Source organism: Borostomias antarcticus, assembly GCF_949987555.1.
Source record: "Borostomias antarcticus genome assembly, chromosome: 10".
NCBI classification, from domain to species: Eukaryota; Metazoa; Chordata; class Actinopteri; order Stomiiformes; family Stomiidae; genus Borostomias; species Borostomias antarcticus.
The window spans coordinates 14,571,104-14,585,632 of NC_140243.1; the positions used below are offsets into that span (position 1 = coordinate 14,571,104).

Consider the following 14,529-nt stretch of genomic DNA (forward strand, 5'->3'; position numbering starts at 1 on the left):
CAAGTACAAAAGCACTTGTCCATAAAATTGATTTATTCCAAATGTAGATACTGTTAGGAATGTATAATTTGCTGAATTTTGTTGTTAATGTATTTTGGAATCTTTTGCATGATTTAAGAGGAACTTTGCATGTCAGATTTTATGTTATTTATCAACTTTTAGTAGGCTAGCAAGTACGGTCGCTTGCTTTCATTATGTAGCTAACTAGTTTAATGGGTACGTTACTTCTCTTGCACAGTGTATGACCCGCGAGTGAACGAGGCTGCTGTATGAATGACGCCTGCATTGCATGTGGTTGTCTAACAGGTACATCATTGTTTTGTATGTTGTAATTGTATTTTTTTTTATATTGTATTGAGATTCGGTCAATATGAAAGATCTGGCCCAGTCTGTGAACGCGCCAGCGTGTATGACCCGCGAGTGAACGAGGCTGCTGTATGAATGACGCCTGCATTGCATGTGGTTGTCTAACAGAATAAACATCTTGACTGGGGATCCTGCCGTCATCAGTTATTACACAACGCAAGAGAAGTCTGTTACATTACCACCAGATAATCAGAGAAACTCAATCCCGCCAACAGGTAAAATACCTGTCAATATAGCGTGCGGAAACAAAAAACGTTCCTAACATTTGAGTTGGGACCCTACTAAAAGTGAGACGATTGACAATAAAAATTTTGCACATAGGCTACTAACACTGGTACTGGGGTCAGCAACTGAAATTCCTGAGAATAGGTAGGCCTACTGGAATCTCTCATCCAACAGTACAGTAGCTTAGACACGTGTGTCCTAGTAGAAGGAATAAGTGAGGAACCATGGCAAGTAGCCAGAACCTTGGCAAAAAAATTGAGTCCCTATTCAAATTCAAAATGTTAATCCTTACCCTGTCTTTGTGCCCCAGCAAGGGGCCTCCATCGCTCCGGGCTAGCAGGTCCAAACTGAAGTTGAGGGATAACTGAGATAGATCTTCGGAGCACCTGACCAAAGGACCATGGTGAGGCCGGAGACAGTACAGCTATCCACAGAAGTAGAACACCCAGGGACAACATGTTTACTGTTGTGTCTGACTTGTTTATTTTCTTTTATGCTTAGGTATACTCTTCATTCAACAAACTACATTGAATCGTTTGATTCAGCTGCAAATGTTTTGACCTATAAGCATAACTGCATCTGCTTCACGTTGCCAGGACGCAAGCAAAAAAACAGACTGGTGCACATTGCATCTTTGTCTGACAATTAAGGAGAGTCATTTGTGCAGTTTTCTGGATTTCCAGAATTGAAAGTGCTCAGGGGCACTTCCACTTTTAACACAATTTAGAGCTCCGGGAGTTAAATACAATGTGCATAAAATGAAAGGCACTTAAAACTTAATTTTATATAGGCTATTCGTATTCATGAAGAAAATGTTAGGTTATCTACAAAGTGACCTGAAACATAATTTACTAACAGGGCAAATTGTGGCAAATTAGTTAACATACTTAGCAAAATGTGCACCTCATAAGGGGGAGTCGCAGGCTAAAGATCTTCATAGGCATGTATAGTATAGCATGCACTGTTTTGTCTAGTTAGGAGAGAGGTAAAAACCTGGTTCCTACCTGAGAACAGGGCAGAAACACACAACAGTGCAAGCTTCATCCTCGTGGCTGGAACAGACAATAGAAAACAGATCTACTGTAATTAGTCACCAGAATTAAACCAGAGTTTTTAAATGTTACTGTTACAATACATAGTGCAAATCAAATACACTTAAATTAATTTACTTTAATAAGCAATCAGTATTCAATATAGTGCGTGCCATGTGCTACCCTGTTAGAGTCTAGCAGTGTCCAATGTATCTACTGTACCTGTTGGTGCTCCACGCAGGATTGATGAGACTCCAACAAAGGAGAGACTCTTATATAAGACAAGATGAGTGAACACATCCTTCACAGGATCCCCCATCATGTATTAAGTCAACACTGCATGTATGACTGCCACGCACATCGACCTTTATTGAAAGTGTTCATTGTCCTGTGGCTTCACAAAGCTTCAGCTTGATAAAACCGGATTCCCCGGTGGGGTCAGGATGGTGTGTCAATAAAACATGAGAACAAACCAATGTCATTGTACAAACTGAAGGTACAGAAATATTTGTCTTAAGACAGGATGACATAGTAATGTACATCCTGCTATTGACACATTTCACACTTGTGGTTGTACAAGATATTCAAAATGTGAACATAAAGGTTAAATAAATGTTAATAGGCCAAACCTTTATAGGACAGTGGCTGCACAATAAGCCATCTGGTGATAACATTGCACAGTGACATGTAAGGAAATTGAAGTTACAACAGTAATATAAGGTGGGATGGTGACACCTGTACGTTAACTGTATACTTATGAGACGTAGCTCAGGCTTGATTAAAAATGACTTATTAAAATCGTACATGTAACCCTCAACTCTGATCAAGTTAATTTATTGTCCCCCACCCGATGAAATTATTGGATTCAATTCTGATTTCAGTTGTGTGTGCTATTGTTAAGCCTGGAGGATGACAAGCAATACAGGATAGAAAATTAGATCCATATGTTCTAGTTGCACCAGACAAACCATCGATTTCATCGATGATGGGATTTACTAAATTTGCTTTGTTTCTGTATACTTTAAAAAACACCCACTGAAAATATTTGAATATACGAATTCTCCCATCTCAATTAGGGTGATTCTTCGACATGAATCATATGATCTGAGGATCCAAATAAGGTACATACAGTATACCAGTCATCCTCACATAACTTATTCTCTCCACATGGTTTAAAAGTTTGTCACATAAACTAACTTTGAAACCATGTGGAGAGAATACGTTTTGTGAGTGGGAGTAATGGTTCTCGAGCCCAGTTGCCTATAGTGGGTCAGTGGGAATTGTGACAGTACATAACTGAATTTAATTATGATGATATTGGACATGGTTTGAGAGATTACATTAGGAATGAATGGAAGTGAAATAATGAATACAATTGAAAATGCTTTATGTAAATGCATTGATAATTGTTTAAATATTTAACTGGTATAGTGTGATATAATAGGCTTGAGATTTACCACTGTCTACTAAATATATAATGTCATTTCGACAGTGGCTCCATTACAGAAGTTATCAATTACAGCAAATCGGGATAGCAACTGGAGACAAGGCCAACTAGAAGTCACATCATCTCTCTGTGCCTATCAAATCTTCAACTAATGTCCATCCATCCATCCATCTTCATCCGCTTATCCGAGGTCGGGTCGCGGAGGCAGCAGTTCCAGCAGGGGGCCCCAGACATCTCTTTCCCTGGCAGCATCAACCAGCTCTGCCTGGGGAATCTTTAGCCGCTCCCAGGCCAGTGCAAAGATGTAATCCCGCCACCTGGTCCTGGGTCTACCCCGCGGCCTCCTCCCAGCCGGACACGCCTGGAACACCTCCCTAGAGAGGCGCCCAGGAGGCATCCTGCCCGAACCACCTCAACTGGCTCCTTTCGACGCAAAGGAGCAGCGGCTCTACTCCGAGTCTCTCCCGGATGACTGAACTTCTCACCCGATCTCTCAGGAGACCCCAGCCACCCTCCGGAGAAAACTCATTTCGGCCGCTTGTATCCGTGATCTCGTTCTTTCGGTCATGACCCATCCTTCATGACCATAGGTGAGGGTGGCGACGAAGATAGACCGGTAGATTGAGAGCTTTGCCTTTTGGCTCAGCTCTCTTTTCGTCACAACAGTGCGGTAAAGCGACTGCAGAACCGCACCAGCTGCTCCGATTCTCTCTGGCGGACAGACCACCAGTTTCCTGCTGAGAACCATGGCCTCAGATTTAGAAGTGCTGATTCTCATCCCAGCCACTTCACACTCAGTTGCAAATCTATCCAGAGAGTGCTGGAGGTCGCAGGCAGATGATGCCATCAGGACCACATCATCTGCAAATAGCAGCGATGCGATCCCCAGCTCAACGAACTGCAAACCCACCTCCCCACGACTATGCCTCGATATCCTGTCCATGAAAATCACAAACAGGATTGGTGACAAAGCGCAGCCCTGGAGGCCAACCCCCACCGGAAAGGAAGACAACTTATTGCCGAGGACACGGACACAGCTCTCGCTCTGGGTGTACAGGGATTGGGTGGCCCTAAATAGGGATCCCCTCACCCCATACTCCCGCATAACCCTCCACAAGACCTCTCCAGGGACCCGGTCGTAAGCCTTCTCCAAGTCCACAAAACACATGTAGACAGGTTGGGCAAACTCCCAAGCCCCCTTCAAGATCCTTGCGAGTGAAGAGCTGGTCGGTGGTTCCACGACCAGGACGAAATCCGCATTGTTCCTCTTCGATCTGAGGTTCGACTATCGGCCGGACCCTCCTTTCCAGCACCTTGGAGTACACTTTCCCTGGGAGGCTGAGTAATGTGATGCCTCTATAATTGGCACACACCCTCTGCTCCCCTTTTTTAAATATTGGGACCACCACCCCAGTCTGCCACTCCTTTGGCACTGACCCGGACTTCCACGCAATGTTAAAGAGGCATGTCAACCAAGACAGCCCCTCAACACCCAGCGCCTTCAGCATTTCTGGACGGATCTCATCAGTCCCTGGGGCTTTGCCACTGTGGAGTTGTTTGACTCCCCCCATCATCTTCCGGCTCTGCCTCGATCGTATAGGGTGGATTAGTCGGGTTCACATCAACTAATGTGATCAATTCAAATCATTCTATCAAATCCTATCTTTATACATAATATCCGTGAAAATCTAGTGAGGACATATGGTGACACTTTTTTTCTTCTTGTGGCTTCATTCTAGTGTAATTAATGTGTCAAACATAAATTTGCTTGTGTGTATAATAGCCACTGTTCCACTTATTGTATTCTTAAGAACAAAAGTGTTGAATATTGTTGATTTTCAGAGAAATGCCTTTTAATATGATCCTGTTAGCTATTTCCTAATTATGATGATTGACCTCTGAGTATGGCTGTCGGCTTGAGTTTTCGGTAAGCAACGGTGTCCCTCTTCCATAGACTTATGAGATAAAGACATTCCATGGCTTGTACACTCTGTGCCAAACACCATTGTTGTGGTTAGAGATAAAGGCCTGGGCGCCGAGGCGGCGTAGGTTAACGTGACAAAACAAGGCCACAGAAGAGACCAGAGACAGTCTTATCGGAGAAGAGACGAGGAAGGGGGGGACACTCAAACAACATAAGAATGTTGCAACGAGACCAATACTTTGATTTTGGGTCCAGACAGCATACAGAGAGGTCAACTGTACATTAGGCCATGCCATCGTCTTTTGTATGTCAAACCTTCTGTAATAAATCGCTTTTGCTCGAGGCTCAAATCCCGTGTTGCAGAGATTCATTTGGAATACACCTCAAAAGGAGACACTGGACTGTGTGGTATTGTGTGAGATTGGGGGCCGTCTTTTATTGAAATAAAAACAACGCAGAGCTAATCAAGGACAATACTAAAAGACAACGAGATTCAACAACAGTAAAGTTGTATATTCACCTTGTGTAAAGAATAGGCTACTAATGACAGGTCAGAGTGACAAAAGTTGTTTTATTATTGCATGAGCAGCAAAAAACTGTATGATGTGCGAAAAATAAAAGAAAGCCTGGAAACTTAATTCAAATTTTGTTTGTCTTGAAATAGTCCATAAATATGTATTCATCCATAGAGCCAGAATGATATGGAAAGCAGCATCCGACTCTTCCTCAGTAGAGGTTGAACCAGAAAGGGCGTTTCCTGTTCCTCTCCACTATCCTCTTGTCATCGTCGGCCTCCCCTGGCCTCTCACCCTCATACAGGACCAAGGTCTCCGAGGCCGGGGCGTTCAGGGGCTTGCCCTCCATGGCCTTCATCTGTCCCCGGATCAGTGCAGTCTCCTTCCGGACCTTTTCATAGCAGAATGCACACAGGATGTGCTTCTGTTTCAGGTGACCGCACTCCGGACATGGCTCTATGTTGGTCTAAAGGTAGGTGGGTGGGAGGGGGTGAGAGAGAGAGAGTGAGAGAGAGAGAGAGAGAGAAAGAGAGATCGAGAGAGAACGAGAGAGAGAGAGAACGAGAGATCGATTATACTGCATGTCTGAATTTATTAAAGGAGTAGTAAAGGGAAAAATCATGTTTAGCCCTGTTTTAATTAAGCAATAAACCACGAGAGGCTGTGTGTTATAGTGATTTTATAACAGTTATATAGCTGTTATAAAATCACTATAACACACGGCCTCTCGTGGTTTATTGCTTTTATACAACGGTTACTACAGCTATTAGTGTAAAATAAACACACAGCAATGTAAAATATTAACATTTATTCAAAACGAAGCATCATTCCCTCAATTCCGCCGGGCAAAATAGTTCCCCTAACAAAAGGGTTGCCAAGCAACAACAACAACTACAATGCATTGGATCAAATGGGAGGCGCATTAATACTGAAAATGGAATGATATGCGGTCCCAGGTGTGTGTTACAAAGTATTTTAACACGGCTTCCAGCCAATCAGAATCAAGAACCAGAACTAACCGTTGTATAAGGTTACTTATGATCATATACAATGGTTCAGATCAAAAAGTTGATAAAACTAGCACTTTTGAGAAAGTTGATAATTGCTAAAGATAATTCTTGTCTTTAAAGTTGAGAGTTTAACATGTTTTTTGAATGATTTTTCACGGTGCCCACCCACATCCATTGTATGACCAAAACGGTGGTAGAGCAATTATCAGACTTTCTCAAAAGTGCTACTTTTGTCAACTTTTTGATTTGGACCATAAGTAACCTTAAAACAGGGCTAAACATGATTTTTCCCTTTACTACTCCTTTAATGCCTTTTTGACTGCCATTTAACGGATCAGTGTGTGGATTTTAGTGGCACCTGGTGGTCAGGTTACATATTGCAACCAAGTGAACTCACCACACCCTGTACTGCCTGAAAGGTGCCAGTAGCTTTAGGATTTTTTCTGATGAAGTGCTGCTTGCGGGTTTTGTTTTCATGACAACAATAACAACATATGAACAGTGTTGTTTGCTATACTAGCATTGCCCCTTTGCTTTTTATTATCCATTTATTATTCTTACGCTACTATCAATTGGTTTGACATAGTTCTTTCACCATGATCATAAAATGGAGAATGCTTGCCCTCATACTTTGTATGAATGAGCTTGTCACCACTCAATCTAATGGCCGTAGAGCAAGAGTAGAGGCTAGTTTCCATCAATGCAGGCCAGTCAAACCCTAACCCTAACCCTAACATTAATCCTAAACGGCATCTGTGTTGATGGGAACGAGCAAGGAGGATGTGGGTGCAGTGACAGTGACAGTGACGTCACACCAGCGCCTTTCTGGAAAGTTCCGAAATTTTCAACTAGAAGTGCTCAAAAAAAGTTGGAGAGGTGTGAAAAAAGACGCTGGATCCAGAACTCTCTAGGGCCTAGAGTCTAGGCAGCCGGTTGAGGCCAGGAGACTCTCCTCAGTGGGAACATTTTTTTTTTTTTTTTTAAGACGCTAACACTCAGTCATGCATTCATACGGATGTGACCAACGCAGTCTGGCTCTGCATTCTGTTGCGTCCCAAGTAGTCTCTCAAAGACATAGCCAGACCTTTCTCTACACTTAATTTACGCTGTGCCAGTGCTGGAGAAAGGTCTGGCTGCACTCATTACCATTCGGAGATGGGGGAGGGACTCTTTATTTCTTTAAACCAAGCACAATCGTCTTGGGTGGAGCGGTTGCTAGGTTGTTGTTGTTTCACATAGTCTGGATTGAATCTGAGTGGGCTGCGAAAATCTTCCGTCGCCACTGATTGCGCAGTAATAAACTAACGACAAGGCTGATCCACAAAACCTACATCCAGTGAGTCAGACTACATCCTGTGGTTCTGGGAGGGTTGTCACACATGGACAAACATATAGTACCAAAATAAATAACTAATTAACTGCAGTTATGTCTTCCATTATGTCTTCCATTAATATCATGGCCGTTACCTTGACTTTGGTGAGTTTTGATACAGCTCGCCTCCTGGTCCTGTTCACTTCGATAGTGCGTCTCTTCTTGGGCGCTGCCATCCAGAACACATTATCCAGGAAGCTGGGCTGTGAGCTCTTTTCATTCTCGTCCCTCTCATCATACTGGGGCTGAGGGAGGACGCTGGAGCCTTGGATTACTAACGCTGGGGCTAGGCAAAACAAAAAGGAGATGCAATAAGTTCACAAACATTTACATGTATTATAGTTTGTTAACTCATCAGTTAGTAGATTCACAACACTCCCCTCCTAGTGCACGCCTAAAGGTTGAGCATTAACAAATGGTAATTGACTTTTTTTAGGGCGACCGGAACTAACGATGTCAAGCATTTTTGCCATAAATACCTTTTTCGATTATGATTAGGGTTGGGGTTAAGGTTAGGGATATGCATAGAGTTGGTTAGGTTTTGAAAGCAGAATTCCCCAAAACAAGATTCAGCGCCCTAAAAATTGCGGTCGCGTCTATTCTTATGGCGGCCAAGATTGTCAGGCGGTAGATAGGGCACCGTAAGAATAGCGGGCAAGTGTATTACGACCGCCATAAAGAACCAGACTGTGCCTTAACCTAGCTATATTATATATATATAGTACATAGCTAGCTAGCTAGCTAACGTTATTGCACACAAGTTACAGTCGTAGAGGCTTCAACTCACCCAGTTGTCTGTCAAGTCCAGCAACTTGCACAAGTCTGCACTCTAAGTGTAATACAGAACGTCTAATAAAATGTACTACACTAGACAAATTAATCATTTTTGCGATTTGCACGTTGGTTCCCCCGCTCGTCAGAGCCAACAGCTCACGGTCATTTGGATGTTATACGTACTGATTGTGCGACAACAAACCCTTGGGATGATGGGAATAGTAGTTCATGAGAATTACGCGTTTCGTAAGGGTTATGCTGCCGTCAGTCCCTGAATTTATCTCTGTGAGAAAAACAAGAATATGGCACTAAATGAGCAACAAATTAAAATATCCTCTTAAACATGTATGACATTTTAGAGCTAGGTAACGTTAACCGCTAAACCAACTGGTTGCGCTCCCCTGTGTGTCATCATTGGGTGACGGCTAATCCAGTGAATGAGCAAAGATGGCAGAGAGGGGCTACAGTTTCTCGCTCACCACATTCAGGTAACTTTTACTAATTGCACCAAATGTGTGAAACTAGACATCAGTTGGGGCATTATAAGATACCATTAAAACTGTAGCTTGACGTCCGTTTAGTTTTTTGTGTGTGATAAAACTATGAAATAAGAACGGCGCTGATGCTGCATAGTCATTGTCGACTGTCTCAGTGTCTGCAAGTGTATGCTTTTTTGCTGTGCTGCTTTGTGAAAATCAAATGCAACTCTTTCTCAACAAAGGCTGAATCAATATTGAGCGTAACATTAGCTATATTGTCAGGACTGCAGTACCAATGTGTAGGCTAGCTAGCAATCCAGTGGCTTCGTTTTCCACTGCACAGAGCAGAGCAAGCTAACAAGCTAACGTTGGTCGAACTTTTGCTTTCAGTTTATGACATGTCTTTTCCTCCTCCTCAGCCCTTCAGGCAAACTGGTTCAGATCGAGTATGCGCTTGCAGCAGTCGCAGCAGGAGCTCCCTCGGTTGGAATCAAAGGTAAAGACTCAGACAACCCCTCATAAAGCAGCAGACTATAGATTTGTTAAGCAACATAAATCATAGATGCGGGAACACATGCCACTGCATTTTTACATTTTGTCCATCCCATCCATCGTTTCTACCACTTGCACAGTAAGATCAATCAGACAATCAGATTACCTACAGTTGTGGAACTTTGAGTGTGTTCAATAAAACACTGGTTCTTTCTGTTTCAGCCTCTAATGGAGTTGTCTTGGCAACAGAGAAGAAACAGAAGTCAATACTATATGATGAGCAGAGTGTTCACAAAGTTGAGCCCATAACCAAACACATTGGCATGGTCTACAGTGGCATGGGCCCAGACTACAGGTAAATACATTGGTTTGGGAGTGAGCACCATGCCTATGTGCCAGTATACAGTTTGTGCTGTATACTTTATGCTGTAGTCAACGCGTTTAAGCCTGACTATCTCTGATATGCACTTATCGAGATCTGACTGAATTCACTGAACTGAACGGTCCTTCTTTGCAGGGTGCTGTTGAGAAGAGCGCGCAAACTGGCCCAGCAGTACTTCCTGGTGTACCAGGAGCCAATCCCCACAGCCCAGCTGGTCCAGAGAGTTGCCTCTGTCATGCAGGAGTACACACAGTCAGGGTATGCAGTGTATACATACATAATTCTAATGTATGGCTCTGAACACAAAATCTTTTTTTTTTTTTCCCGAAAATGATGTAACAGTTATTGGCAACCCTGCATTTAGCACTTTGTGCATCCTCCATTTGCCAAGATAACTGTACTGAGTCTGCTATAATGCTCGATTATGTGGGAGAATTGAGATTTGAGACCACTCCTCCATGCAGAATCTCTCCAGATCCTTCAGAGTCCTTGGTCCTCACTTGTTGACTCTCCTCTTCAGCTCACCCCACAGGTTTTCAATGGGGATTAGGTCAGGGGACTGGGATGACCATGGCAAAAACTTCAGTCTTAAGTCAGTGAACCATTTTTGTGTATACTTGGATGTAGTAGTAGTGTAGATGATGTAGTGGGCAGCACGGTGGCTCAGTGGTTAGCACTGTCGCCTCACAGCAAGAAGGTCCTGGGTTCGAATCCCGGTCGTTCCAGGTCCTTTCTGTGTGGAGTTTGCATGTTCTCCCCGTGCCTGTGTGGAGTTTGCATGTTCTCCCCACCATCTGGTGGTGGTCCCCCACCCGTCAATCAACGCTATCCTTCTAAAGTTCTGTCTAAAGTTCTTAAAACCCGTCCACTTGTCAATGTTCCAATCAAATTCCTCTAAACATTTGTCCCACCCTCATAGCTTGTTTGCGTCGGAAATACGTCAAACTACGGAAGTTAGATGATCTTAAACGTCAGTTTCTGTGCAACTTTAATATATCGCTATCGGTCCGATGTGCAAAATGGCACATATGAACATTTTTTCCGGTCTAGCTGCTGTTGTGTGTTGTTTTTGAGAGGAAATAATCCGTATTAGGGATGCACGATATATCGGCAATCATATCGGATATGTTAATCATTTTTTTAATATCGGTATCGGCATGTTCTCCCCGTGCCTGTGTGGGTTCCCTCCGGGTACTCTGGCTTCCCCCACCATCATAAAGACATGCAACGTATGAATGAATGAATGTTGGTGGTGGTCGGAGGGGGCCGTAGGCGCTGATTGGCAGCCACGCTTCTGTCAGTGTGCCCCAGGGCAGCTGTGGCTACAGATGTAGTTTACCACCACCGTTATGACTGTGTCTGAATGAATACTGGACTCTGTAAAGCGCTCTGGGTATCATGAAGGGTGCTATATAAATCCAATTCATAATAATAATAAAAGTATGCTTTGGATCATTGTCCTGCTGGAATCTTTGCCCAATTTTAGCCTCCTGGCAGAGGCAGACAGCTTTTGATCTAAAATCCCCTGGTACAGTAATTGATGGAGTCAATGATGCCATGTATCCTAGCAAGGTTCCCTGGGCCTTTGGAATTAAAACAGCCCCACAGCATCACAGATCCACCACCATACGTTATTTTCTGCATGACCATCCCTATTTTCACGCCAAATCCAAATTTGTTGCTAAAAAGCTCTATTTTTGTCTCACCTGACCATAGAACCCAATTCCATTCAAAGTCCCAGTCACATGAAGCAAACTTCAGGTGCTTACGATTGTAGTTTGATGACAGCAGACACTTTCTTCTGGCAAGACTTCCAAATAGCTTGTTGGCATGGAGGTGGCGTCAAATTGTAGTTTTGAGACTTGGTGACCCCAAGATGCAACCAACAATTTTCCAACTGTGATCCTTGGAGTAATGTTTGCCTCTGTAACCATCCTCCTCACTGTGCGTGGTGGTAAAATACACTTGCGTCATCTTCCAGGCAGGTTCATCACAGCTCCAGCTGTTTTAAACTTCTTAGTTAGTGCCCTAATAGTGGAGATGCACATTGCACATACTACAGGCATGTATGTAGCTTTTTAAAAATCTTTTTATTTTTTTATAACAGTTACCTGATTTATGAAGGTCAACCTTTTGTCTCATTTAATCTGTGTATTCTTTGCTCTTCACCATGTTGATATATGACTAAGGGAGTTTGGCATGTGTGTGATCACCTCATATTTACATATACCCTAGTGAAATTGAAAGTCATGGATGGCCACTTAAAAGAGTTCATAAAAAAAGGAATACTTCAATTAGATTTTGTTTATAAGAATTTATAGTTCAAATCAAATCAAACTTTATTTGTATAGCACATTTCATACACAGAGGAAACACAATGCGCTTTACAGAGAGCAATGGGAGGGTGGGCATAGGTCCTACCCCCTACAACCAACAGTTTCACCCAGGGGCCAGAAAAGTAGGCTGTAAAAAATATTCCCTGACCTCTCTCAATGAGACGATTGAGCAAGCTCCTGGAAAATGTTTGTCTATTGGCTAAGAACATTTACAGAGCAATAAACATGGGCTTAATACTTCATAAGAGACATGACTAACAGTAGAGTGCACAAATAGTTAGAGATGTTGCCTACATGGTAGGCCATCATGTGTTAGCTATCCCTTAGCTATCCCTTATTCTGATTTTTTTTTTTTTTTTGATTAGCCATCCACTACGACTACACAACTACATTTGTCTGTCAACTTTCAGTAGGCTAGCAGATATACATTTTGACTGGTAGGCCTACGGTGGGCGGAAGGAGTCTATTCATGCACAGGTTTTTAGAACGGATGGTGCAGCAGTGGAGGAGATGCACGTAAGAGTTAAGACTCCAAATCAATTTTATGAGACAAGGTAATGAATTATCCACCAAAAAGGAGTTAAAAAGTAGTTCTTACACCAATTCTAGTTTTTCCATGTAAATACTAGTGGGTGCTAGCCTTGCCTGTTTGCAACTCTGGAAAGAGCTCTCTAGACTAGAGAGTGATGTGTTTCGTTATTATCTTTGGATTCATCAGTGCTTGCCTGGTTGCTGGCAAACCACTATACTCACATGATGCTTGTTTTGTTGTCAAAGTGAGTTTCTTGAAAGTAATGTTGTCATATTTTCCCTCCAGTGGTGTGAGACCCTTTGGAGTGTCACTGTTGATTGCTGGGTGGGATGAAGACCACCCCTACCTCTTCCAGTCAGACCCCTCAGTAAGTATCGTCGTTTGATATTTGACCCATAGTGTTTGGTTTAAATTTCTGAATAATTAACTGAACTCAATTTTAAGGGTGTTAAAATACACTTCCTTTATTTGCTGTACTGTGCTAATCATTAACCTTTTCTGATATTCACAGGGTGCATATTTTGCATGGAAAGCAACAGCAATGGGGAAGAACTACGTCAACGGAAAAACATTCCTTGAGAAAAGGTATGAGATATAGTGCACATAGAATTTAATTTGTAACACAAACAAATATATTTGTTTCAAGTTAAGGTAGGTTTCATAGTAATTTCAGTTACTTTATCATATATAGGTACAACAATGATCTGGAACTTGAAGATGCCATCCACACAGCAATCCTGACCTTGAAGGTACAGTTAGTGTATATATGTACTGTGTGTCTCTGTGTGTCTCTTAGAAAGTAGCCTAATTTAAACCATCTGTGTGTAACAGGAAAGCTTTGAGGGACAGATGACTGAGGAGAACATTGAGGTGGGGATCTGCAACGAGGCTGGCTTCAGAAGACTCGCCCCAGCAGAGGTCAAGGACTACCTGGCAGCTATCGCCTAAAGCAGACCCTCCATGTAGTCCCTTGACATGGAGGACTAGTTCAATAGTAATGTACCCACACCTTTTGCAGTTTAGCAGCACTTATATCATTTGTATGTTCTCCCCTGACACGTGTTAACATAATATGAAATAAATGGGTTATTATGTATTCAGATTCTCTTTGGCTCTTTTTTGTTTTTTTTAATGAATGATGGATTGTGAGTTTTGTTGAAACACATTTCGCGATTTGTGTCTTGTGTGTGCGAAATTGGTATAGTAAAAAAAATCTCCAACCAAGTGTAAAAATGAATTGCCCACCATGCCCAGCTGTTATCTACCATTAAGAGTTTTGTTGATAGGCTATCAAAGATTATTTAGAATTTGCAAAATATCGTATTTGTTATTTTATTCAGTGGATTGGATTGGTGTTTTGTGGTTTAGGACAAACATGCTTATGTCATGATAAGCAGGACCCGTTGGGCATGCGCGCTTTGCAGAGCGCGCTGAAACGAACCAGTCTTCCCACCATATTACTACGTATCCCTCCACTTTCTAAATGCTGTTGGAAAACAGAATAGATCCGTGCTGGGGTTTTATAGGTACATAATTTACAGCCATAATATGGCTAATTTGTGTCGAGACAATATATTGATGGTCTTATACGCATACGGACAGACAGATACTGTGTTGAGCGGTCTATATTTCCAGTCGGCAGCA

The 14,529-nt window shown here is 42.5% G+C and overlaps 2 protein-coding genes across 3 annotated transcripts; one reads left to right on the forward strand and one right to left on the reverse strand.

The window, feature by feature from the left end:
- Positions 1-5,404: 5,404 nt before the first annotated feature.
- On the reverse strand, positions 5,405-8,811 carry mrpl32 (mitochondrial ribosomal protein L32). 2 transcript variants are annotated; one of them, XM_084445179.1, is made up of 3 exons: positions 8,678-8,811; positions 7,986-8,176; positions 5,405-5,974 (listed from the first exon to the last, which is right to left on the reverse strand). In XM_084445179.1, the coding sequence occupies exons 1-3, from the start codon at positions 8,772-8,774 to the stop codon at positions 5,720-5,722; spliced, it is 543 nt and encodes a 180-aa protein (XP_084301305.1). In that variant the 5' UTR covers positions 8,775-8,811; the 3' UTR covers positions 5,405-5,719. The 2 variants fall into 2 exon arrangements, with proteins under 2 accessions (XP_084301305.1, XP_084301306.1); XM_084445180.1 differs by having other exon boundaries at positions 7,986-8,170; positions 8,678-8,808.
- Positions 8,812-9,109: 298 nt separating this feature from the next.
- LOC311314441 (proteasome subunit alpha type-2-like) lies at positions 9,110-13,962 on the forward strand. Its single transcript, XM_084444795.1, has 8 exons — positions 9,110-9,152; positions 9,563-9,639; positions 9,858-9,990; positions 10,153-10,275; positions 13,171-13,252; positions 13,397-13,470; positions 13,577-13,634; positions 13,717-13,962. Exons 1-8 carry the CDS (start codon positions 9,112-9,114, stop codon positions 13,831-13,833), a joined length of 705 nt encoding a protein of 234 aa, XP_084300921.1. The 5' UTR covers positions 9,110-9,111; the 3' UTR covers positions 13,834-13,962.
- Positions 13,963-14,529: the final 567 nt, after the last annotated feature.

What these genes read in the sequence shown, in the direction of transcription:
- mrpl32 (XM_084445179.1), bottom strand. Translation starts at nt 8,774, where the DNA reads ATGATTAATTTGTCTAGTGTAGTACATTTTATTAGACGTTCTGTATTA. An exon ending in TGGACTTGACAGACAACTGG is followed by an intron (nt 8,177 to 8,677) that starts GTGAGTTGAAGC and finishes TGTTTTGCCTAG; the next exon opens with CCCCAGCGTTAGTAATCCAA. An exon ending in CAAAACTCACCAAAGTCAAG is followed by an intron (nt 5,975 to 7,985) that starts GTAACGGCCATG and finishes ACCTACCTTTAG; the next exon opens with ACCAACATAGAGCCATGTCC.
- LOC311314441 (XM_084444795.1), top strand. Translation starts at nt 9,112, where the DNA reads ATGGCAGAGAGGGGCTACAGTTTCTCGCTCACCACATTCAG. An exon ending in TCCCTCGGTTGGAATCAAAG is followed by an intron (nt 9,640 to 9,857) that starts GTAAAGACTCAG and finishes TTTCTGTTTCAG; the next exon opens with CCTCTAATGGAGTTGTCTTG. An exon ending in TCTTCCAGTCAGACCCCTCA is followed by an intron (nt 13,253 to 13,396) that starts GTAAGTATCGTC and finishes TGATATTCACAG; the next exon opens with GGTGCATATTTTGCATGGAA.